This window comes from Siniperca chuatsi, linkage group LG23 (assembly GCF_020085105.1).
Source record: "Siniperca chuatsi isolate FFG_IHB_CAS linkage group LG23, ASM2008510v1, whole genome shotgun sequence".
Taxonomy (NCBI): domain Eukaryota; kingdom Metazoa; phylum Chordata; class Actinopteri; order Centrarchiformes; family Sinipercidae; genus Siniperca; species Siniperca chuatsi.
The window spans coordinates 12,281,354-12,308,847 of NC_058064.1; the positions used below are offsets into that span (position 1 = coordinate 12,281,354).

At 40.1% G+C, this 27,494-nt stretch overlaps 1 protein-coding gene across 18 annotated transcripts in view; it reads right to left on the bottom strand.

Moving 5' to 3' along the window:
- grm8a (glutamate receptor, metabotropic 8a) overlaps positions 1-27,494 on the bottom strand; it is a 308,026-nt gene that overhangs the window by 206,385 nt on the left and 74,147 nt on the right. For all 18 annotated transcript variants that reach the window (XR_006376766.1, XR_006376765.1, XR_006376772.1 and 15 more), the window contains one exon: positions 9,531-9,747. Coding sequence is in view for 10 of the 18 variants with exons in the window: in XM_044185504.1 (XP_044041439.1) it covers positions 9,531-9,747 (217 nt within the window). In the remaining 8 variants the exon portion in view is untranslated. The remainder of the gene's footprint in view (positions 1-9,530; positions 9,748-27,494) is intronic.

Here is a 27,494-nt window from a genome sequence, read left to right on the forward strand (position 1 = left end):
AAATAATAATAATGAAAAATGAGAGGTTATGGTTGCTTACATGCCTGACTGCCTTGCAGGCATCTTTCTAGCGCACCAATTTTTTTACTCACTGTGTCACAGATCTTTGTACATTACTACAAATAAGTATTTTGCAGCTTTCACATTGAGTTTCTGGATGTTGAATTTCAGTGAGACATGCCTTCTGCTCAAATTTGGATTAAAGAGTGGGCATTTATTATTTATTATTATTAAGTTATTATTATCCAAGACTGGTTTCTGATTGGTTTAATTTAATTTTACGTGAAGAAATGTACAAAGAAACAACAGCATCAGGTTTCCTTCCTCTCTATTGCAGTATGTTTGAAAGTGCTCCAATATGACAATATCACACTTTTCTCTGTTTGTAGCGTATTCAATGCTCATTATTACAATTGGTTTCATGGCTTGTGTTCCTCCATCCGTTTGCTGAGCAGAAATAAGAATTCTAATTTTCTCAGCATTTTTGCTTCAACATACAATGGTTTTGATGTGATCATGAGAGGCTGACAACATCAAAGTTAAATTCTGCTTTGATCGCCGACTGTAAATCTAATTTCCTACAAATGACGCTTCCAGCTTAAAGCCACTAAGCTACGCTAAGCCTTTTCCAAAAATCATCCAAGTGACAGTTTGTATTATAGTGAAACTTTTAAACAGATGCACTGAAAGAGGATTGCATTGAAATAAGAGGAAGTGAAGTTTACTAAAACAAATTTGAAATAAATGTAAGCTTTAATTACTCTCTGTTTGCATATACCCTGTACCTGTATCTTTATTTATGCTGTGTGTATGCTGTTTCATCATTACAAGGTACATTCTTTCTCTTTCTATCTGTGATTCCTTCAAGCTAAAATATTTGGTGACGTCTACACTTTCTACAGTGGAAAAGCACTTAACACCAGTTTTATTCTTTCAGTTTTATACCAATGTACTATGTGCATGTCTGTGGTGACATGAATACAGTACAGTTGGTTGGTTGGTTTTGGGTTGGAGCTCTGGGATGGAACTCTCAAAGTACCTTGAGGTTTTAGAGTCACACAAGTATTATTTTTTGCAGTGTGCCAGCCAACAGTGGTTCTTGTCATTTATTTTAACCGTGACCTCAGAGCACTTCTGCAGACAGAGATGAAAAATCGAGAAAAAAAAAAAAGATGAGGAAGGAAAGAGAAAACACCTTAAGTTACTGGAGCAGAACGGTGAAGAGGCTTGAAAAGTGCTTTTAAGTTGTGCAGGCAGATTCCTCCTCCCTGAAAACACAAAACACGCTCTCACATCGAAACAGCACACAGACACAAAACACACACCCTCTCGCGTAAACACACATAAACTCACTTATATACACACATAAACAAACATGCATCCATAAAATCACAGTGAAAACACACATACGCCTTGCCACGCACACACACACACAAACACACACCTATGTGTACCGAATGGTGCAGTAATGTTGCTGAAATTACTTTTGGGGCTTAGCAGCAACTGGCTGAGCTTCTTCTCTCCCCGATCTTTTGGTGGACTCGAAGAGGCCAAATAGGGACAGAAAATAGAGGGCACACACATATACATAGTGTGTGTGTACATATACACACACACACCAATACCCTGTTTCTCTCCCTCTATCTGTACGTCTGTCTGCCCAGCATCCTCTCTTGCTCTGTCATAAGGGAATATGAGGAGTTCTCACCTCTGTCAAGAAAAAATCTCTGGACCTGAAATGGACACTATACATCTAATTGATAGCACAGAGCAAGGTACAGCAGAGGCACTAAAGCACATTGCAACATGGCCAACATCATCCAAAAGCATATACAGTCTGTAGCATGTGTTACACCGTGCCTTTAAACTGTAAGTGAGCTTTTGTTGCTCATCGTTAACTTTAACTTGCCAAGACAAATTTATGTTTCTAGCTACAGGGCTTTGAAATCTGCTATGTAATGTACTGCATGTCAGCAAAACTGCTTTGTAGGAGGCAAATCTAATTATTCCTTCAATTCCCTACCACTACTTATCACTGAGACGTGGCTGAAAATACTGAGGTGGTTTTAGAGGTTGAAAAAGCATTGCAGGTAACCGCAGAGTTTTCTGAAAATCAGTAGGTAATTTCTGTTGGACTTTATATTGGGGAGGCTGGGGAAAATTGCTACAAATGGCCATTTCAGCTGGATGGGATGAAATTCACAAAGCTGCTCAGGTAATAATTACCATCTCTAGACTTCCTCTGGCAATACTAATGCCATCCACAGAGGACTGTTAACTCCTAATAGATACTGTCAATTCCACCCAGGTGAGACATTGGCAACACAAGGCTAACATCAGCCAGATTATAATAGAATCTGGAGACTGAGAAAGATCTTAATGACCTCTTCAAGATAATTTATATTTTAGAGTAAAATCACACAAACAATTTTCAGCAAGGCAAGGAAAGCAAATAATGTATACATGTTTCATTCCAAGAAACAGTAATTCATACAGGATAATGGTTTTATAAATACCTAAACTCAATTTAACAAGGACGAGCAGACCACAAACCAACAGCATAAACAAGTCTACAAGCAACTGAGACTTTGGGGCCTTTCATGAAGACAACAAAGACAGCTTCACATTGAGATGAAAACCAAGGCTGGTGTAATTAGTTACAAATGGATGGGTTGATGTTTGCGCTCCCTGTGTGTCTGTGTATGTGGTGATGAATAGTATCAGTCTTAAGTTGTGAGGGGAGTGTAATCAAGGACAAGAAACAGAGCGCTAAACCGACCCGAGGGGGATACGTTGTCAGTTGAGTCTGAGTTAGAGAGAGTGTGTTTGTGTGCTTTGTGCTGCTTCTTCTTGAGCATTCATCTGTGTTTTTGTGAGGCTGTGTGTGCGTTAGAGAACTTTGTGTTCAATAAAATCACTGTGACCACTGTGTGATACATTTGAGAATCCATACAGCATGTAAAACATAATAAGTTCTTTAATTACAACCTTATTATATATTATTTTAATGCTTGTTGTAATGTAGTATAATCAAATTCAGTTCCTAAGATCATTATATTGTAAGAATGGTGCTGCAACTGTGTAGAAGAGTTACTAATTCATTTCAATAACTTGTGAATAATTATATATACTATCATTTCTATAACGCAAGTGAAATGATTTTCCAACATGACTGTGGTCTATGAATGCTGTATGTATGCCTATAAATAGACATACTTTATATGTAATATGTGTCACAATGTATTTCAATTAAAGTATGATTCCTCTTGCCTGAATAAAACAACATAAGCCAGTAGCAAGACTTGGATAATGACAAGGACCGACTCCATTGTGGAGGGCAAGAGTGGACTGAAAGCGAACTAAAGAGGCAAAGCTAAGCAAAAAGGCAGAAGATTAGTTTAGAGCCAGAGAACTAATTAAACGAATCTGGAGATAAACGTTTAATTATCTTCTCTCAGCCCTTTTCTCCTGCTCATTTTCTTCCCTTCTTCGGTAGTGCCTTCCAGAGCTTCAGGGGGAGGTGACTGTTCTGAGCCGGTCAATTCAGTCCACACACACACACACACACACACACACATACTCTCTCTCTCACGCCTTCACTTACAGGTTGACATACACACTTACAGATTCATCCACAGCCTCTGTCATTGACACAAAGTCCCCTTCCCTCTTATGCTTACACGCACACATCCTCTCTCCCTCTGTCTGCAGTGTGTCTGAATGTAGATGTGGTAGTTTTAATCCCAGATGGATTCCATGGGGAGGTGAAGAAGGGTACTGGAAGGAGAAATGGCCGTGACTTGATTTAAAAGATCCCCTTGTCTTCAATGAGCACACTGCCACCTCTTGTTTTATAGTACAGCGATCCATATGCTCCAAACACAGCTCGATATAGGAGGCTGTAGTCTCTTGGCGTGGCAAGAGTCAGCGCCACATGCAACAATTTCCACGGCGAGGGTCAACAGCAGGGTGGCATAGTGAGTCGGGAGACCTCAGACCTCAGCTGGAAGACCTGGGATGGAGCACCTGTTTTGTGGAGCTTGCACTAACTGAACAATAAAACGAAACACTACCAGGTCTAGACACACTGGTCTACTTCTGATTTTGTACTCTACCTTATCGGTTAGAAAGAAGGAACATTTTTAAAATACTTCAAGGAATGTATGGAGCGACAGAAAAGAGACAGATTTCCTTTTGCTAGTCTCTTTGATGGAAGGTGTGGCATGATGCACATTTTACCACTACAAATGGACCACTACCTTCCTGCATGACCTTTGAAACCGCTCCCTGACAAATGTCCCCCACATTGACCTTCGCATTATTTGTTCATTAACCTTTGATCACTGGGCTACGTAAGCTTAGTGTACAAAAGCAAAAAAGTTGCATTATGCACCCAGTTTGTGAACACTTACTAATGATGAGTAAACATGTTTGGCCCATGCTCACTGAGCTATGTCTGTTGCTAGTTCTGCATGACTGGAAAAGCCATTGCTGGGGGTGACAACACACAGGCTGCTTATGCCGTAAAAGTCCTGGTGAATATATTTCAGGATGTAGGCATGGTTGAGCAAACTGCAAAAAATGTTTTACAATTGTTCTGCTGGATAAACACAGGATAATGAGACTTCTGAAGTGAATCCTCTGAAAACGGAAAAGGTTGCATTAGGGAAACATTCCTTCAACAATGGATTTATTCAATATAAACAGAAATAAACAAACCACGATTACTGGAAAGTGGCATTTAACTTGTAAACCCATGTGGTAATGATGCCAAGAAATATGTTCAGGAGATCCTGACCTGAATAATTCCATCAAATCAATAACAATTATGTCATCCAGCTAAACAAGACTAAGCGTCAACAGCCATACAGCAATGCTAGTGGCTCTGTGAGGCTGTATTTAGGCACAGCGGTGCTTTGAGCCAAATGTTAATGTCAGCATGTTAGCATGCTCACAATGACAATGCTAACATACTGATGTTTAGTACATAATGATGTTACCATTGTCATATAAGTTTAGTGTGTTATCATGCTAACATTTGCTAATTAATGCCAAACAAAGTACAGCTGAGGCTGATGGAAATGTAGTTTTGCATGTTTTTGGTATTAAACCAAAGTGTTGGAGAAATTACAATTCTAACCTGATGATGGCGCTAGATAAAAGTTGATCACCACAGTTATTACAATTCATTCTGAGAGGAACATGAAGGTCTGTACCAGATTTTTATGGCAATCCATCCAGAAGATGCCTGACATGTTTACACCTGCAAATCACCAAAACTATGCTTTCTCGGCTGTGCTGTCAGTAGCTTTTCCAACAATAAACTTGAACGGAAAGCAAAATCCACGAGCCTTTGCACTATGAAGTCATTTTCATTTTAAAATCATCCTCATAAAATCCTCATTCTCCATCTAAAACCATACTCTTTGCATATGTTTCCTGCCATAAAGAGGAGAATTCTACATTCTACAATTCTACAATGCAAGAAATCAAAGCCCATGTCGTAATCAATGTCAGACTAATGTTTTAAGACTTGACTAACACCCACATTTTCATCGGCTACATTCACCCATTGGAGGGGTCTAGTCAGTGGTCAACAGACCTTTTTCACAGCACACATTTTTGACTTGTCAAAGCAGGACGAGCACAGGTGGAATTAATAACATGAACAAAGATGTTTCATTAGGTATCCCAGTGTCCCTGTGAAAACGGTCTATCCCAACATGCATGCTTTCACAGTCAGTGACATTGTGTTCAGTTCAATGCCAATATTCAGTGCCAATACAGAAAGTGGTGTGACGATCATATAGTTCAGCGACTATTTGGAGGTTAGTGTCTCAAACACTAGCATCCATTCATTGCTGTAACCTCAAATCTAAAGTTATTTCCAGTTCTCCCTAAAGCAGTCCTTTTGAAACAAAAATATTTTGCTGACTGCTGTGTGGCTGAAAAATTAGTTGTGCAGAATTTTCTACATAACTCCTTCTGGGAGTGGAGCAACACAGCAGCTGTGGAGCAGCAAACATAAGTAGGACATATTCCATTTCAAAGACTATTGGAGGAGTAAATATTTAACTTTCTCAGTGTGTTAAATAAGAAAAGGCACAAGACCAGTACAGAGAGGCATGACTGGGCGGAATTAAACAGGTCCTGTAACTAGCACTAGCACCCTTGCATACACACTCTGTAACCCCTGACTCATGCTAAAAAGATCTGAGCACCTATTGTGAAACTTTTTGGTGATTAATATGCATGCACACACTCACTCGCGCAAACACACATTGTCAAGAATCATCACTAAATGATTAAACACCAATTAATATGGACATTTGGTATCAGTATGCAGAGTGCCTTGTAAGCTGCAATCATTACACTGCAATCACAAAATAATCACCTAGAAATTCCCTGTGGCTCTGTGTGTGTAAGTGTGTCTCAAGACATCCATCTGTGTCACTATCTATAGATATGTCTGTGTGTGTGTGTGTGTGTGTGTGTGTGTGTGTGTGTGTGTGTGTGCGCATGTGTATATATCTATGTGCATGTGTTTGCAGTGGCAGGGAGTGTTGTGCATCTCTATTAGGACCCCTATCATTATTCTGTCGCTGTTCTCACTTCCTTGTCCCGTTTGTCTGCTATTTTCTGTCTCTCCGTCTATTTCTCCCACTATGTAGCTTGTTTCACAATTATAGTACACACACACACACACACACACACACACACACACACTATGAACTCTCCCTCTTTGGTCACTCTTTCCTCTCCCCTCCTCAGCCCTCTTCTTCATCCTCCTTTTTTTTTTGTTTTTGCTCTCCCATCTCTTCATCTTCTTGGTTCTGTTCACATCTGCAGAGCCGGAGAGTAAACAACTGACTGACTGCTGTCACAGCATGCAGCCCTGCCATACACACATATAGAGGGCACTATCTGCTGACTCCCAGAACACAAATACACACACTGCTGAAGACTGCTTTTCCCTTTACTGTGGCACACACGCACGCCTAGGCGTACACACACACACACACACACACACACACACACACACACACACACACACTGATCTGACACTACAGTAAACATCTATGTGCTGACTGCCACAGCATCCAGCCCTGGGCGAGCCAGCTCCAAACACGCACAGAGACAGAGATGGACGGATAGACAGCAGCCCAGACATACACAGAGCTGTCATCTCTACAGCAGCACACAAACAATGCAGAAAAAGCAACGGAGGTAAAGACATGAGTAAAGGATCAACAGAGAGCGATAAAAATAGAAAGATCTCAACTGATACTCTCTCAAACGGATTATATCCGTGTCTTTAGCCCCGTCAGTCTGTAAATATTTGTCAACATCCAACATGATGTGTTTTCAATAAACATTTGAGACATAAACAGGGGAACCGACAGCATTTTGATCTGTCAACATCACTTGGAGGATTTCATAAACTGATTTGAAGCAGCATTCACCCAAATTTGATGCTCTCAGGACCACAGGGACCGTGCTTTTAAGTCTTACATCAAAGCAGACAACTGATCCGTCTCTGTTTCTCTCACTGTTTGTATCTATGTCACTCATTTACTCTAGTGTAATTTACTCTCATCTGTATTCCCACTACCTAATGAAGGAGTGAAAGCAATTTACTCTTATGTGTTTTATTGACAGATAAAATGCCTGCCTTCTTTCCATTCACAATTTATTGTTCATCATTCGACCAGTACGTTTCACTTTTAAAGGAAAAAAGGCTTTGAGGGTGAGGACTAAACTAGTAGCAATCTTGGCTCCCACACAGTGGATGTGTTGGTCCTGAATGGGGCTTTTTCTAAAGTAACATAACCCCACAAAATAATTAACGTAGCTAATGAGGAGGAAGGGAGGTCGGTGATTCCCTTGGCCACTGCTTTCTCCCTATGTCCACACACGCCTGGGTGTGGAAGTGTGGACAATTTTTCATTGGGTTTTTTCGTGCCCCTGGCACTCTGCCAGAGAAGCAGAGGGAGGAAGGGATGTCGGTGGGTCCCGTGGCCAAGCTACACTAGTTAGCAGGGCATGCTAACATTAGCATCTTGGTTAGAGCAAAGAAATATCCTGCGTAATGCATTTCATAAAATTCTGCTAATCTTTTTGGTTGTGGAATTGCAATAATAAAGTTACGACCCTTCAAACTATTTAGATGTGGAGTTTCCCTCTTACTACAGTTCCATGAACACCACTTTACCATGTTAAGAAATCTGCAGCTTGACAGATCTGCTGTGCCAAGTTACGGTTGCCAAGCTAGGATTGGACAATAGCTGTTCAGGGAAGGGCACAGTGTTCCACACCACCATCATCAAAAACCAAATGTGGTAATTTCTTTTGGAAAAACGGTGTTCAACTCCTCCACTAAAGTTCTAGAGACCTGTAGAATCTATGCCAAGGTGCACTGAGGCCCAACACCTTACTAAGACCCTTAATGTTAGTTTGTCCTTTAATTTGTCACTCTCCTGTACAGCTCCAAGATATACTTACTAGTGCTATCTAATGATTCTTCTTTTAATTAGATCAGAGCGTGTTCTGCTGATTCCTGGGCACAATATGCACGGCAGCAAAACATCGTTAAAAACTACCTACATGGAGCCTTAAGAAAGTGAATAAAACGGCTGTACTTGCCCATCAAATGTGTGCTGTGATAACTCTCCGTCTCGGCTCGCTCGCCACAGTCTGCAATCTACAGCCTGCAATTTACCCGAAGGGTGAATTTTCCCTGGAGTTTCCTTAGAGATTTAAACAACAGGTTTGCTCTGTTCTTGCTATAGTTCTCCTAAAATTACAGGCTAAAGCCACTGATCAAGTATCACCCTAAAATGCACTATGAACATCATATGATAGTTATTATATCCTACTGGTGGAAAAGAAGTGGCCAACTTTTCTCCTAACACTTTTTTCTGGTAGTGTACCCCTCGCCTCAGCTCTCATTAAATCCATTCAAAATCATAACCTACACTGGAGTGACAGACCACCAAATGCTGTCAAAGTGTGACACACCACAGAAAGAAAGAGTTGTAAACTTTGCTTCAACCACTTTTACCTGAGGAACTGGAAGAAAACCTTCTAGCCATGCTCAATATAGTCCTCCATAGAATACACACCACAAAGTCTCAAACACTTTTTATAATATGGAAACACCATTGCACATATTTTGGTTAGTTTTGATATCATTTTGCGCCAAGGGTTGAAATATGAGAAGATTTGAAGATGACCTCCTGTAATCGACATTGCTCTTAGAAGAGATAAAAGTGGTAAAAAGTGCAATGTCAGTCTTGTAAAGATTGTATTCTTCATTTTTCTGAGGACTTCCCAGGAGTCGCATCACAGAGCGCTGAGAGTCCCTGGACCATACCTTGAGAACCACTGGTCTACACTTCAGTGGCAAACCACCCAACATCCACATATCACAACAATCGGGAAGACTTCATGCTGCTCTCACTGGAGTGATGAGCTAATGTCCACATACTGGATCTCAATGAATGAAATAAAAGAAAAGGCAGAGCTCCTACCAGTTTCTCTGGAGATTTGGACGAAGGCCTCGACGCCGCTCTCTCCGTAGTTGCCCTCTGAGGCTAGTGTGGACACGTAGTTCCACTCCATCGCTGTGACAATGTCCATCATGGCCTGGGCCTGGTAGGAGTCCGGCGGTACCACGCGGGAGAAGAAGTCATAGCGAGTGTTGTCACTCAGTTCTGGGGCCGTGGAGGCGTAGCTGATCTGGGGGATCTGGACAAGAAAAGGGGAGAGACAAAAGAAGACATTGAGGAAAGGATGAAAGAGGGGAGGAGCAGCGCTAAAATGCAGCTTGTTGATTAAATGTTTGGCACGATTGTGAGGCAAAATAGTGTAAAACTGTCACTTTTCTGTTAATTGTTTTACAGTCTGCAGACTGAAATGTGTATGGTAGGAGGACTATGTGTTTTCTAAATGAATCGTTCAATTTCATTTAATATTCATCGCCACAATCAATTTCTTCGCCCTGTAGCAGAAAAATATCTTTTATCTAAATATAAAAGGTGAGTCCGGCTGTGATAATTCTCAACTGTTTTACACCTTCATGCATATTTTTCCTACTTATATGTAGGAAAGTGTTATAAACGCTTCCCATGAGATAGCTGTGTTTAACAGTTCTCTGGGATGTGAGAAGTTGTCATCACGAATGTCAAAAAACGATTTGAGAGTGAACAGGTATGGGGGAGAGACGCAAAAGTGGTAAATAATTGGGAATCAGAATGTGAGATAGAGAGGTAACAAAAAGGGAAGCCTGTGGTACAAAGTCATTTTTCAACGTTGGTGTCATGGCCGACAGATGAAGTGTAGCGAGAAGAAGGTTTGACGCAGGAAGACCGGCAAAGAGACAGTAGGGACCAGACAGGAGGACAGACAGACAAAAAGCACAACAGGCAGATGGGAGGATGGAGAGACAGAGGTTGACAGAATGACAGGAGACACACACACACGCATGCACACACACACACACACACACAGGTATTGCTAGTGGTAGGTAGCTTAACAGGCAGGAGGTGTTAGATGGCTGACGGGCAGATTGATTTTTCCCCTAACAGAGGGAGACAGCAAGGGAAGACCCTGTACTTTCCAACACACACACACACACACACACACACACACACACACACACACACACACAGATGTTGGACAGACGTCTCATTGGCATTCATTGGAAGTAAGACTTAACTGCCAATCTAAACCAAAACATAAGGTGTGTCAGCTGTCTGTCTCTTACACAAACTCTCACACACACAAATATAAATGTCTACAATTTCTGAACAAGCAAAACCTGTTGGTACTGCACAAAGAGATTTAAGATGGACAGTGTGTGTGTATGTGTGTGTAACTGGAATGTTTCTAAAGCCCATCACTCACTGTCTTTATTCCCTTTGAGCATCATCTGAAGCCCCTGCAACCCTGCATCTACACTTGTCTTTGCCATTTTAAAAGGTCAGGGATATAGCCTGAATTTTTGCAGGATCTTCTTTGGTGGTGCTGAAGCACTGCGGCAAGCAGGTGTATAAAAGCCCTGAATGTCCAGACTTGGCTTTCTTGCTTCAGGAGCTTGCATACAAAAAAATTGTTACTTTCTTGGGCCGAAGCAATAACAAAAATTCATTCTTAACCTAAGCAGTATTTGTTCACCTCCTCGGGCAGAGTATTGAAAGAGCAAACAGCTAAAATGTTTCACTTCCACTAAGTGGACAGTGTCTTGTTTTTTTTTATAGTAGTTGGATATCTAAATTTGGATCAAAACTATTTTGTTCTTTTGTTTTTCTGTTTTGTTTGTTTAATAACTGTTGCAAGTTCACATTTAGGACACTTGAGCACTGTTATTAGTCCTCTCTGCTTGGGGAATACAATTGGAAACTTTCATTACTTCAGGACGTGTATGTATAATTCATAGAGGATACAGATAAACAAATAAAAAGAAAGTTACAAAAAAATCAAAGCTGGGCCAGAAGAGGGAAACACTTGGTAAAACAACTTGTGTGCATGTGTTTGTGGTATTTGTGGCTCTGCACTGTATTTATGTGCCTATGTACGTGTGTATTAATGTGTATTTGTGTGTGGGGGGGGGTGTGTGTGTGCATGCTGGTATGTGACTCCTCTGTTTCACTTGTCCTTTTACTCTCTATGTGCATTTAAATAGGTGGATATCCATTTCAAAGAGAAATGAATGCATGGCTGTGGGAATATGAGATATTTGTCTGTTTACAACAGCAATGGGAAAGTAATCCTGTGACCTGGGCAAACCTGGTACTTTGATCTTTTGTTATTTCTTTTTACAGCTTGGAAACTAAGACATATGCAGACAAAAACACACACCGCACAGTCAGCCTCTTGTCATATTTCCCGAGTCATTACTGAGTAAGAGGAGGAAAAGCAGAGAGAAGCGAAAACAGTATGGGGGAGAGAGAGAGCTACATTCAGCTTCAGTGACATCCAATATTGTCTGCTGCAGGCACAGACCCAATACTGTCTTCCACAACCACACCTGTGCTTTCTAAAAATGAATATTTCTGCAGATATTTCTATATTTACATAACCATAGATCCTCCAGACAGACATGTATAGGCACAGAAACCTGCTTAGACTGAGCACGTCTAATAGCATGTGACATTTGAGTGCTGTAAATCATTCATGTGCTGTGAGTAGCGACAGACTCCAGCCTTTTTCAAAGCAAGTCGTTTTTGAGTTGTATTTAGAGGCGGGAAATTAACGGCTTGGTCCCTCCACATCACTAGGGAAGAAGATTATGCCTCCAAGCCCCCTAATTCCATTTGCTCTAATGAATGTGTGTGTGTGTGTGTGTGTGTGTGTGTGTGTGTGTGTGTGTGTGTGTGTGTGTGTGTGTGTGTGTGTGAGGCGGGGAATTGCAAGCATGTATGATGAAAAGGGAAAGAGTATGTGTGTGCTGATGAATGTGCAGTTTCAATTAGCACTAGAAACATTTTGTCGCTGTCACACACACCTATCAGTGGGGTATGGTATTGTTTTAGTTCCTGGCAACACAATCGTCAGTCAGTTTGCACGTCACACTAACCATCCTTAATCAAATCTCATTCGATCTTTTTTTAAGCCATGCTAGCAGCATTGCTCTAGGGATGGCAAAGTCGATCGGTCCACCACTTTGGTCCAGACTGAAATATCTCAACAATTGTGGGATTAACTGCCATGATTTTTTGTACATTCATGTTAACCAGAGGATGAATCCTAATGACTTTGGCGATCCCCTGACATTTCCTCTAGCGCCACCATCAGGATGGCATCTGTGGTTTTGAGTGAAATGTCTTAACAACTATTGGATTGCCAAAATTTCCTACAATTTTTGGAAGTGCAAAGTGTTCAGTCGAGACGCATTTTACAACTGTATACTAAACAAATTGTTGGAGACCTTTGTTGTACATACATTTACATGTGAGATTTCAAACAAACTAAACTGTACATGGACTTTTAAAACATATACACAGCACAGTATCTCAGTGTCTTTCAGTGTCGCTCAATAATTAAGACATGCTGAATCTTTGGTCGTCTGTTCCCAAGACTCTCCGGATTACCAAAATTCTACTGTGCATGAAAAGTTAAAGGCTTATAGCACTGCTTTGTTCACCTTCTTGCAGTATTCTTAGCAGAGTCAGAAGGCCTCTGAACCAACACTAGTTCCTGGACTTTTTCACTAAACCTCATTAGAAGCCTGAAGTCTTCTCTAGCAAACAACAAACGCAAGCTAATGTATTTCATGTAGTGTGGCTGCCATTGAAAAGCAATTTGGCCAATCTTGCAAAGATATTAATTCTTTGTTCTTTTGCTTAAGTAGGGAATTGATCACAACGAAAACAGAGAACAGACTTCCCTTGGCCATAAAATAACAGATTAATTCTTAATTGAACTGTATTCACCTCCAAGCAAAGACTATTGAAACAGCACAAACTAATGTGTTTTCCCTCCATGACAACAATCAATGCACAGGCTGATGATGTCTCATTTTTCGTGGTGGAAAAAAAAAAATTTTGACAGAAACTTCTTTTTAACAGTGCTCTTAATAGCCACTCGTGTTTCTCACCAGTATCTTCCGAGTGAACTCTTGTCATATTTTCCGAGTCATTACTGAGTAAGAGGAGGAAAAGCAGAGAGAAGCGAAAGCAGTATGGGAGAGAGAGAGCTACATACAGATTCAGTGACATCCAATATTGTCTGAACTCGGGGGGAGTGAAACCAGTATAAACCACTATCCTAGAACTCCTGCCGCCTATAGACAGCCAGGTCTGCCCCGTCTATTCCTTAATGGCTTTGGCGACAGTGGGGAACGGTTTCATCCCTCACTATAGATCAGGCCGAATCCCACTGGGGAGCTGAACAGATAACTAACAGCCGGATTTGGACCCTAACAAACCTAATGATCCGGGACAGTGACTTTTTGTGAGTGTCTTTCCTGCTGAGGACCACAATTGAGGAAATTCACTCTTTAGAGTTCCACTCATTCTCACAGAGGAACCTAGAAGAACACATTCAAAACATGGAAACAATAGCAAACAAATGATGCTGAAGAGTATTGGAAATCTATCTAGTGAAACTGCTCCAAAGTGAGGAATGTTATATAGTCACCAACCTGTGCTCTGCTTTCAAGCTAGAAAGAAAGAAAGAAACCTATGAACTGCTAACAATGACCTTTTGAAATGCCACTTGGAAAGACTAAAGGAAATCAAAAATATCTGAGCCAGAATAAAGGCTTCCAGATGAAACATTCTCTTAAAAAGATACTGTGGTATTATTCTTGTCATGTGAAGACCTAAAAGAAGTGCGTCTATGACCTCAACTAGCCTTGAACCATAGCCTGACCAACATTATGCTAATCTGCCTTATCTGAGAGGCTGATTATGTGTTAATAACAACTTGTTGTTAAATGAAAAACAAAGTTATGCATCTGTATGTATTGATTAATAATAGTGTGTGTGAACAACATGAGTGTATGCACACATCATGACGTGTGTGTGTGTGTGTGTGTGTGTGTGTGTGTGTGTGTGTGTGTGTTTGGCGGTAATGGAGCTGTCGGCAGGCCAGAGTCTGAGCATTAGGTTGATAGATGGCAGTGGGCTAAAGCTAATTAACCCCACTGCATTACACACATACACAGCCTCTCTGTTACACACACCCACAATCAAACACAAAAACTGTGTCAGAGAGAGGACTGGATATGTTGTAGAATTTGCGTGCGCACACACACACACACACACACACACACACAGTTACAATAACAGGGTAACTGTGAGTAAGATGTACAGCGGCTGATCAGGGTTGATGATGGTGATTAGATTAATTAAACTCACAAACATGTTTAAATGTACACTAACACACACACATACCTGTAGACGCAAGCTGAATGAGCATTAAATTCACTTATGTTTAACCTATTTTAAATTAGTCTACCTTTTTCTACATTAAACTTTTGTGTAGGGACAAATTATAAAATATCTGAATTTGTATTAGTTTTGTAGCCATAGTAACAAAGCTTGGGCAAGAATATCTTTTTCCAGATTGAGCTGGAAACTATTTTTGACTGAGATATCAGAGCATGGAAACCGAGAGAAGGAAGGCACACATACTGTAAATTGATCTGGCTGCGTGGAGCCCTGGTTTTGAGTCAACCTTGAGAGGTGTTTACTTTCCCCAAAATTTGACTCAGTCCTCTAACAGCCAGCCGTGGTCTGTGTCTAATGAGGAGAGGACTGGCACAGTGGGACCTCACCAAGTTAATTTACCAGGATGAAGACTGTCGGGGCTGAGAGCTGGGTGTCTTTCACTCTGTCTAAACCCGTTGTGTCTGTCTGGGTCCATCTGTCTCTTTTTCTCCACACTGTTTGGCCCTTTGCCTCTGTGTCTATCCTCCCATCCTTCTTGTTTCACATTTGCTCCAATTTTGCTGTTTTTTTTTAGCAGTTTACTATACGCAACTACCAGATTAACTAATTACAATAACAAATGAACTAAATTACAATAGAAATACTTCTTACCCAGTAAGAAGTAACAATAGTTATCTCTTCCTGTGTATTTAGTCAAACTTTCATACTAAAAAAAGCATTGGCACACAGTTACTGTGGAAAAACATCTTTTTCCACAGTATCATGTGACAGTATCATGTTCTTAAAACATTTTTTCCAACTCTTCATTGAAGCTATATAATATTTATAAAGATTGAAACACTGAAACCCTAGACTTTTTTATGATTGAATTATTTCATCAAATGGAAATATTCCATGATTTCCTGAGCATCATTTTATACACATTTCCCCAAAATTCATATTTGGTGTCTTTGGAAACTTTTAGACTAGAATTTGAAATAAAGTTATGTGGGTTTGAACAATGTTTGGCAGCACATCATTTGCATTTATAATGACTGACTCACCACCAGGTCAGGGAGGTTTAAGAAGTTTAATTTGAAAATAAAAACTACCTACCAAGCCTACCAATGTCATATTGATCTAAAACTTGCATTTAGTGCAGGAAAGCACAAAAAAGGCAACTTTCAAAAGCATACAGAGACAAAGAAAAAAATATCAACTCCTTATATCGCACTTCAGTTTTACCCTGTGAATGCTCCCCACATCACAGGACATTCAGAACAAAATAGTAGCCTGTAATTTGTTTGTTGACAAGCAAACAAAAACAGGTAGACAAGATGAAAGAAAGATAGTGAGGGGAAAGTAGGTAAAAAGAAGCTACTTCACGAGAACACAAAGACAAAGAAAAGGCTAAGAGAAGAGAAGCAACAGACAAGACAGCATACGAGGGGGGCAATGAGCAAGAGGCAGGGAGAGAGAAAAGATGACACAGAAACATTTAATGGGAGCAAAGCGAACGAAGAAGAGATGTGGGAAACAATGAGAGGGAAAGAAGAGAGAGAAATGATTAGAGGGAATGCAGAGGCACAAGAGACTAAAGAGGAGGGAGGGGAAGAAAAAGAGAAATGAAAGAGTAAGGGTGAGCGAAAAACTATGGGAGAAGAGAAGGAGGCAGAGGAGAGGAAGACAGAAAGAAGACAAATGAAGGAAACTGAGATAATTGATGGGAAACAACAAATAGAGACGGGAGGCAAAGCAATGCAGATTCCTAGAAAAAGGCACAAGAAAGATCTGAGATGAACAGAAAGCAAGAGAAGTGAAATGAGAGGTGTTTAAAAAGCCAAGAGGTTAAGAAAAGAAAGAGAGATGACACTGATAGCAGATGGAAAACAAAAGGGAATGGAAAAGAGACTATTATGCAGAATACAAATGAACAGAAGTGACACAGATGAGATTAATATAGGCAAGAGTGAAGAAAGAGAAAAAGAGGAAAAGAATTACAAAGAAGAAACTAAGATACAATGACAGAACAAGACAAGCATACAGGTCTGTTTTAAAATGCGTACTGAGTCTCCATTTAACCCCTTCATGTCCACATTTCTCCTGTATGCAATCTTGGTGGTGCCATCAAGCAAATAGATGAATCTACATCCAGATGTGTCAAAGTCACAAAAATGTAAACCTTCAATAGATGACAAGAATTGAATCAGTGGTTCTTAGCTTCCATAGACATCGAGTTATCTGGGAGTTCTAAGTATGCGCAAGGCACTGAATTACTGGCCCAGTGCCATTAAGTCCCTGGAGTTTTTCAGCAGCCCTATGCAGATTGTAGCAGAGAAGGTGTTCGTCTAGTGGTAATAATCCCCCTCCACTGAAGCCATGTAACTCACTCAGCAAGACTACTGCCTGCATTGTTTCAGAAAGCTATTGGCTTTGCAGCAGCACTCTGCCAGCTGAACATGCATCATACAGCATTTAGCATCAATAATTAGCAGTTAATATTACTGTTAGCTTAGCTGTTATCTGCCTGTATATGGGTCTCAGGTGTTCACATTTAAGAGGCAAACATGAACAGTATTTTGATCAGCTCTTTTTCTGTGTGTTTTGCAATGGGATGTGTATTCAGAACAGGATTAAGACATCCATGCTAGCAGCTCTGTGAGGTTGTACTTAAACAGAGTAGTGCTTTAAGCTAAATGTTAACATCAGCATGCTAGCATGCTCACAATGACAATCCTAACATGCTGATGTTTAGCAGGTATAATGTTCAGCATGTTCACATGCTAACATTTGCTAATTAGAACTAAACACAAAGTACAGCTAAAGCTGATGGGAATGTCATTGGTTTTGCAGGTATTTGATCCCAAACCTACCATTCTGACCTGATAATGGCTTAAAGTCACTAAAGTCATTAGGATTCATCCTCTTGCCACTATGAATGTATGTACTAAATTTCATGGAAATACATCCAGTAGTTATAGAGACATTTCACTAAAAAACAAAAAGGTGGTGTTAGAGGAAAGGTGAGGGAATTACCAAAGTCAGTAGACTTGATCCTTTGGGGATCATGAACAATGTTCTTGATATTTTTCAGTCTGAAGTGGTGGACCGACCAACAGACATTGCTTTCCTAGAGCCACGCCAGTAGCATGGCTAAAAGTGGCTCAATATGTACCAATATAAACATGTATTATTTTCAAGGCTCTAAACATATGGTGTGTAATGCAGGAAAAACTGATTCATCATCTCTGCAGGGGGTATTTCAAAGCCATAACAGAGCACAGAAGAATATCACAGGAATAGATTAATAACTCAGGAAATAGATGAGATGAAAAAAAGATGAAAAATATCAACACTTATATAATCACTCTTTGCATAGCAACAATGTAAATATAAAGTTCTAATAAGACACCAAACTTTGTAAGCTAATTTCCTATTTCCGTGTTGGAAAAATGTCTCACTATTACATGTTAAATTTTGGATTGCTGTGTTTTGTAGATCCATAAATAAATCAAATCAAACCAGACCTGTTGTCTGACATTGTCAAATACTCAGCATTCGTTATAGAAAATGTACTGTAATATTTTTTTAAATTTGTGGTAATTACAGGTTAAATTACAGAGTGGAAAACCAATAATTAGTTTAATGTGGCCTTTATGTGAAACTAGCACCTGGTTAAAACTGTGGTATGTGGAGGCATGAGGCTGACTTGAGAATGACTTGCAGCACACAAGCAGAGACAAGATGAAGGCTTGGATCACAAGTCACTAGATTGAGGATATTGACTGATTGTAGAGCTTCTTCAGCTTTGAACCTGTCCATCTAAACTTGGTTTGCTGTCAACAAACCCTCCCGATTCTGGCCACTGGTTTACGAAAGATTTGGTTATTTTTGAAATGAAGTTCATTTTTAAATAATTTTACCATTAAGCTGTAGAAATGTACTGCATAGCTAAACTCCTTATATCTGCCAGGGACTCATGGATGGTGTCAAGCTAGTTCAGGTAGGTGATGCCCATTTAACACATACTTAAATTACTAAGTCAGACATTCTGTTCAGTGTTACCAAGTGGGAACATGAACATAGAAAATACAGGATGGAACCTAAAATACAACCCTTTATACCCCCGCAGGTATTACATGCTCAGGGTGACAATGAATTAACCATGGTGACACAAAAAGCTCTGCTAGAGAGGCAGGAGCTGTAATACCAACCCACAGCCTCAGTCAATTTAAATTTCAAGAGGAACCTTATTAAAGGCTGCACTTAGGTCGAAAAGATTTACAATTGTAGCGATGAATCTGCACCTGCTGCTGGGAGAAGGTCAGGGGGTTGGCTGGAGGTCAGGGTATGACAGGTGATTGAGGTGGTGCCAATATCGGTACGGTTACGCATACACTCATATAAATGGACACACACAAACACACACTGCCAATTTTGGTGAAATGATGTCTGCGCTTTTGAGGCATGAGCAGACACACGACACACTGGGGTAACATCTGTGTCCATGCAAACACACACACACACACACACACACATACAAACACATACACTTATACACACACATACACATACCTACTGCCAATATCAGAGAGGTGAGGATGGCCAGGGGGCCGGAGGCCAGGGTCCTGAAGCTACATCCTTTAATATATCTCTGTCAATACATTATCACTTTCTCTCTCACACTAACACACACACACACACCTCTACTGCCCTATAACACACAGTTAGGAACCAACACAAACAGTAACACACACAACAAACAGCCATCTGTCCTCACTTGCCTTTGAATGTCCTAAATACAAATCCAGTAATGATACACAACAAATACTGAAGGACACAAGTCACCTACTTACACACACAACCAGCAGTCATTATGGAAATTACTTTTATCTTTCTCTTATCTTTAATGAACACTATTCAGCGTGGACATTTTGACATGTAAAGCAGCAATGAGTGTTTTCATTTTGGACATTTTGACAGGAAAAAATCGTGACAAACTGAGGCTTTTAACGAATCTTTAAAATCTGACAATTACAGACAGAAACATTTAGAAAATAAAGTTGTATAAGTGAGATGCCTAACTTCCTGCAAAACCTTGTGACATGTTTAGTCCAGCAAAGTGACATCAATAGAGGAACAAACACCTCAAGCACGTGGATTAATACTCTTGTTATTTATGGCAGTTAAAAAGAAAGCCTCCTTATTTTGCTCATTATCTGGCATCTATTATTACTCCAGGCAATGAAATCAGTATGAGGTAGTCACTGCCTTAGTAGCTGTCTATTTATAATCAAATCAAATTAAAATTTTTAGCAAACTTCTGTGATGGAATAGAGGGAAACAACCATCATGATTACAACTCTTCATGCATGCAAACAGACTACTGCATGACTGATTTTAACCAGGGACTGAACAAATAAATACATTTTTTAGCCTTAAAACTTTTATAGCCTTAGATTAATTTCTGATGCTATTACTCAATTTTTTACTGTCTCTTTCTCTATCCTTATCTCTTCAGCTCCCACTTTTCTCTCCCACCACCTCTCCAAAAAACATATCAGGCCTGGAGTACCTGTAGGGTCTCCCTGAGTTTTAAATAAGAATAAATACATTCCTCCAGCAGCTGTATCACTTCAGCAACCTAAGTCTCATGTGTGAGACACACACACACACACACACACACACACAGAAGGAAGGCACCAGACTACTTGATCCAAGCCAGCCACCTGCAGCTTCTCCTTTCTGTTTTGTCTCTCCCTGCCGTTACACAAAAGTGCTATCCAACAGTGCTTCATTGTGAGCTTTATGCATGATAGCGTTGTGTGTGTGTGTGTGTGTGTGTGTGTGTGTGTGTGTGTGTGTGTGTGTATGTGTGTGTGTGTGTGAGGCGGGCAAGTGCGTGTGCCAACATGAGCGCTTGACACCTGCCAGCATTCATACTCAGTGTTCTTGTATGCATTCCTGCGTCCCACTGTGTGACTGTAGACGCAAATGTCAAGAATTCCTCCAAACACACAGAGCTAAACTTACATACAGTTCGGTCTTGCTCTTTTTAAATTCACAAATATAGGCAGAGGACAGACACACACATTGAGAAAAATACAGTATACACACCTGCCAGTGTCACAGAATTAGGAGTCAGAGCAAGCAAGCAGAGTTTCAAACAGGTATTCCCCAGCATCAAACCCATTAGACATATATTCCCATTGTTACACTTGTAAATGAGCCTCATACATCATGCAATATGCCAGCAGACCTGAATGGAAAGCATTTTAAATCTTTTTAATGAAAAACAATTTAGCAGCAAATTAGAGACTAGAAAGTCTTTAAAAAACATTTGAGTGTGCACGTTCTGGTTACGGAATAAGATCTGGTTAAGAGTTTGAGCACATGGATGACAATTTTCCCCAGGGGCAGACAAAATGAATGCGTGCCCACGCATGGCTCAAGCACGCACAGCTATTGTCGTGACTGCAAAGTGTGTGTGTTTTTTTTAATTGTGTGGGAGCTGGGACTCCTCAGTGCTCCTCAATTGTCACGGTGTGCGTATGTGTGCATGTGTGTGTTTCAATTTATTTCTCTATAAGCACTTGTTGACCCCTCACAAGAGACCCATCATCCGCTCAACAAGAGACCACTTCAAATCGGTCATGTTTTGCATATTACATTATGTATCTGCGTCAGAGGGTGCGTGTATGTAAGTGTGTATCATTGAAAACCTTCAACACCTGTGCTGATATCATAACTGTACCATCGGGTCTTTCAACGTGAGAAGAGATGTACTGCACACACACAAATTGTTAACGGATTTGTATAATTCATATCAATATCGACAGTTATATCGTGACTCGTCTGACAAATAAAAATAAAGTAAATAAAGATGTGGTTAACCCACAAACAATATGCGGTTTGAATGGGTGTGGATGAGGACCATGTCCTAAGTATTCTTTCCTTGTTTTGCTGCTTAAGGCTGCCTCTACAGGACCTCTTTCTTTTGGATAAACAGGGGAGGGAGGTTGTTTATATTGCTTCCCTGAAAATGACATCAGATTAAGGAGATGTATTATAGAAGTCTTTTGTTTCCTATTTCTCCATCAGTTGTTTTTTTTTTACCATGTTTAATGTGCAAATAAATGTTGCACATTAAACAATCAAAGAATTAAATCATGCATAAATATAATAGCAGCAAAAGGCACGTCACAAAAGGCAATCAACTAATAAAAGGGGATTCAAATCTAAATATAAGATCAAAATAAAACTGATTCACTGGTTTGTTACGTGCCTTATGAAAAAGAAAATATCTACATTTTGGACTCAGCACCCAGACATAAAAGATGTGAGAGTGTTTTGCAGACTAATGTGCAAATAAATAAATAAAAAATAATTAAAAGCTGAGCAATAATGCACACACTTGTATTGGACTGGATTATATTATATAACTAGAAGAGTGCACTATACAACTAGAGTGCAGATCTCCACCTGGCCTGGTATCACCAAATGGAATTTCTTAAGTTATTTCGCATTTTATCACAACCCTTTTTTTTTCTTTTTCGCAGGTAATTTCACGCCATTTAGTCTGTACTGACTTATATTGTGCAGAGATGGTGTGTCATTTTACACTCGACTGTCATAGAGAAAATGGTGACCCAGTATAAACAGTAACAAAGCACAAGGGCAGGGTAGATAGATGGATTTAAACAAACACAGGACTTTCACCCAGGAGACCACTATAATATTAGGCTGATGGGTCCAGTAGTATGAAAGATTAGTCCTGGACTAAAAGCTTACGCCTGGCCTAAATAATAACACTACAAAATATGGTCTCACAAATTACCATAGAGTTGAATCAATACCTTTCTGACACAATTTCAATAGAAATTTAACATTATTAATTGTCAGATTCAGAATGACTACACAGTCAAGCTGTCTGAGTTGGCTCCAGTGCAGCTTGGGCAGATCATGGTTCCAAGAGTTTAGAGGGATTTTTTGCTGATGAGGTGTTGTCTTGATTTGTATTTAATATGAATGCATAGAAATTTTAACGATTCAGTGATGGATATGAGCTCGCCAAAGATCAGTATGCAAGTCTGGGGATGTGACCTAGAGTTGGGTTGGGTTTTTCTGTTACGCAGGAGATTATTAACTGCCCAATTTACCTGCTAACAATACTGTATTTCATCACTGTTAGAGGTGGGGCTTATGATGTTTGTGTTGTCTGTGTACCTGTAGATGACAGAGCCATTGTTGGTTGTGAAAGGTTTGTGTAGAGGGAGAAAAAACATGGGTGAAAGGGCACATCCTTGGAGGGTCCCTGTACTGTGGGTTAGAGGGCAGGATGTAAAGTCATTAAGCCTTAGCCTTTGTTGTCTGTTGCAGAAAAAGACATTGATATAGTGACAGATTCAGGGGTCGAAGTCTATGTCTAGCACTTGTCTTGTAGAGTTTGAGTGCTGTGAGAGCTTATTGTGTTAAAGGCCAGACGTAAATCTACAGATCCATGAGGGGTGTTGTACCGACATTTAGGTGAGTAAAGGGTCACGATTACTCACTGGCAATTCTTTGAGTTTTGATCTGTTGGAGAATTTATCGCAGGGCTATTTTAATTGACGTTTCACTCCCCCAAGCAGCAATTGTCCAATCATAGCTTAGCTGCCATATCTAGGCATGACAGGCCTGTCGAGCTTTGGGTTTCTCCACATGCCGAAGAAGTGTGTATGGGGCTCTAATAAGAGTAATAACATAAGATGCAAATGTTAGCTTGCCCAGCAATCAAGCTCACTACCTGCAGTAGTAACCTAGCATTATTTCCAAACTAACTAGCCTACTTTATTTAGTGGGGTTACAGAAATAACTGTTCAGTACTGTCTGGAACCTCCATCCTGTGGGAGCCAAGATGCTAGTACAGAGTATCAGAGTTTAGAGTAATGACAGCTTTGTCTTGCTCTTTATTTGGTTTGGAGAAGTTTACACACTCGCTTTAACCTCAGTCTTTTAGTATTATATCATGTATGTAGCCATCGTGTTCATATTTAAGACCCTTTTACAGGGTTCTTGTTTTACAACAAATAAGCTGGAAACATTAAAAAGTCAGATGGTGATGAAGTTTACAACCCACACACAGAGTTTTAGCATTGGTATTAGCTTATGCTAGCTAACTACAGCTGATAAAAATGTGCTAGCTACAGTTATTTCAGCCAACAAAATCCGGAAACAATAAGCCTGCTTTTGTTTATGTCTGTGTGAAGTTGAAGACCCATTGTTTCAAAAATTACTGCAAAACTTACTGTCTCTGGTAACTCTTCTACCGTTATCATTGTAAACTGTATGTCCTGTGTTTGGACGGAAAGCTTGACAGGTGTACAGTACCAACAACAGTAACCAAGGGAGGCAGGGCTTTGCAAACAGTCAAATAAAAAACCATTAGATGTACAGGTGATCATGATTTCCACCTCTACACATAAACATTTACAGAGTACACAGTCCCTGTAAAATGTGATTCCCCCTTTTCTTGTATCATACATGAGATTAGCTGCTTTTTTCCCGTGTCATTAAAATTTCTCTGCAACAGTGGTGATATGATGAAATTCCTGATTGTTTACTGTACTGCTGAATAAAGTGGTTCTAATTTTGAGAATAGAACAGCTGGTTGCCACAGCAGTCCCTGGGTTTCCACGAAGCAAGAAAAAGCACAAATGTATTCTGACATTTCAACAATTGTTGCAGGGTTGAAACAACAGTGCAGCAGATGGCGAGACATTACCCTCATCTATTTCTTGTGCTCCCAAGCATCACTAAATTGCTGTTCAGGCAGGCCCACCAACAGGTTAACACAGTCAAATAGATAGTGGCTAGTATAAATAGTAGCTGTGCTGTTAATATAGGAGGGATCTGAATACAAATGACAAAAATTGACTAACTGTGGCAGGGGGGAGATAGCTGTAATCTTGGGATGATCTGCTCACCTTGCTTTTCCCGTTACCCCCCCCCCTAGCTTTTTCAAAACTACAGCTTACATTAAACAGGAGATTCTCTCCCTCTCTGTGTTTCTCTGCAGAACATGTGCGATTGTCAGTAGACTGCACGGGATACTATACGCAGCCGTTAATATACCTGGTAGGCTTGCCCAAGTATAGTCTATGTGTGGGACACACTGAAGTAAATGGAGAGCAATTGTAGGAAACCATTAACTGAGTTTTGCTAAAGATCATGGAGAAATCAAATCAAAGGTACAGTTAGTTAGCAGGTGCTTGCACTCAAAAAAGTCAAAACAAATTCTAATGAAAGAGAAAGTCATTATACTTATACAACGGTCATTCACTCTAGCAAGTCAAACTGAAGGTAATTGCACTCAAATATAAGGTGATTGTGCTCACACAGAGTAACAGATGTACGCCTGAAAAACAGCTGCAGCATTATAGTTCAATAATTCATCTGCTTGTGCCTTTAAAGACAAGGTTAAGGGAAAAGGAAACAATATTTCCCCACTTTAAAGTTTCCCAAAGCTAACCTCACTCCATTAAAAAGAAAACTTGAACCGTTGTTTCAGCCCGCCGGGGAAAGCACAGGCAAGAGAGGTGGAGGACTCATTATCTGTACCGTATGGTCTCGTGGGAAGTGGTATCATTTTATTTTAAGGGAAGAACGCACTAACGCTCACACATGCACACACCCGCTGAGAGGAAGCAATACAATTTCTCAATACCCCGTGTCTTCCAATCCAGCTGACATAAACTGACTCTCAAGTCTTTACATGCACACACAAGCACATAAACAACTACAAAAAGTTTCTCTTGATCCCTTCTTCGATCTACCTCCATCTTTTTTTATGAGACATGCCATACAACAAAATCAGACTTCTAGTGACAAAGATTCACCTGAGTGATGTTTTGAGTTGTGTTGTCACTTTAACAAAGTCATCGTATGACTCATTGGTTGCTGCATTAGCATGCATGTAATGTACTGGACTCTGAGTCAGTGAATATCAATTCTTGTTGTTTCCCTTTGTGCATTCACTAGTTTTGTGTGTATGTGTGTGTGGAAGATGGATGTATTTTAGTATGTGCATGCATGCATATGTATCTGACAACATAATTAACTTGTTAAAATATCAAATCGTGTGTGTGTGTGTGTGCGTGCGCACGTGCATGCGTATACCTGTAGATGAGTGCATATGAATGCAGTTAGCAGTCTGCCATTATGCTGTTAATGTGTCCAACCGAGTAACAAGCGGCAGTGTGCACACAGACTTAATGCACTAATGCAGTGTTGGCTAATAGAAAAAGCTACTGCTGAAATCACACACTCTCAACAGCATATTAATATAATGCAATAGGTGGGAGGAGGGATGGAGGAGAGAAAGAGGGAGAGAAAGAATAAAGGGGGAGGGATGGAGGAGAAAGAGGGATGGAGGGACGATATTAAAATGATCTGTGGTTGGAGTAGAGTGGGTCAAGAACGAGGGGTAAGGAGAAGGTGGAAAGAGGGGATAAAGAAAAGAAGGGAGGCAGTGATAGAGAATATGAGGGAGGATGAATGGATAGAAGTATAGTGCAGAGTGGTAATACTGAGATCAATATAAAATATATAATAGTCAAGGAAGGGATGAATGGAGGGGTAGAGAGAAAGGAAGAAAGGGATGGATAGACAGACTGAAAGAAGTTTAAAATCACAACTTCTGAATGTGATGAATGGTATGATAAAACAAAGAAAGAAAAGTTTGGGGGACAGATATGACAAGTTGGTGAAACCTTCCTTAATCGACTGGTTGTAGAGGAAAAAAAGTTCCAATTTTGTTTGGCGAGCATACAGTTCAGTAAGCAAAATCATCTTTGAATATCAAGAAAAATGATAGATAGGAAATGATGGTGAAAAATGAGGATTTAAAGCCAAACGCTGGCTCATTAGTTACAGATCCACAAGCTCGGTATAAGCAGAAAACTAACTAAAAACCATGGGCTCGTTAACAATCGAACCACGCGAGTGTTTTTTGGAACTAGAAAAACATTACCATCGCAAATTAGACCACATTGTATATGTATCAGATGTGACGTTGACTTCAGCTCTCCCTATGCACCCCTCAAGGAAATGTCTGATTAAAAGGCAATGCAAAAATAGATGTGAAGACAGAGACGTTTGGGAAGTTGACAGTGTGACCAACTCTTTCTTAGAGTCTTTCCATGAGCCTGACTGCTCAGCACCGGCCCCTATTCACTCAAAAGCTTTCTCATCAGAAAAGTACTTTCAGCCAACCATCAACTGACTTATTGTATTGGACTTAGCATTTTCCTTTTGTCCATCTTCTCTGCTTTTTTATGTTTTCTATCTGTGGGGCTTTTAAATACTCTGACTCTATATAACTTTCTAATTTTTCTCTCCACACACATCTCTGTTGATAGAGTACACTTAAGTCTTCTCAACTTTTTCGCTCACCTTCTTCTACTCTCTAAAATCCACTCTTCTTCTGCTCATGCCTTTCTGTTTCTTTTCACACCTTGTTGCCCCCTCAATCCACTATACTTTTATTCTTTCATATCCCTATCTCTTATCAATCCATAACAGGAGACACAAAGGAAAGTTATCTTTTCAAGTCTTCTGCTTTCTGTTCTGTAATTGCTGTTG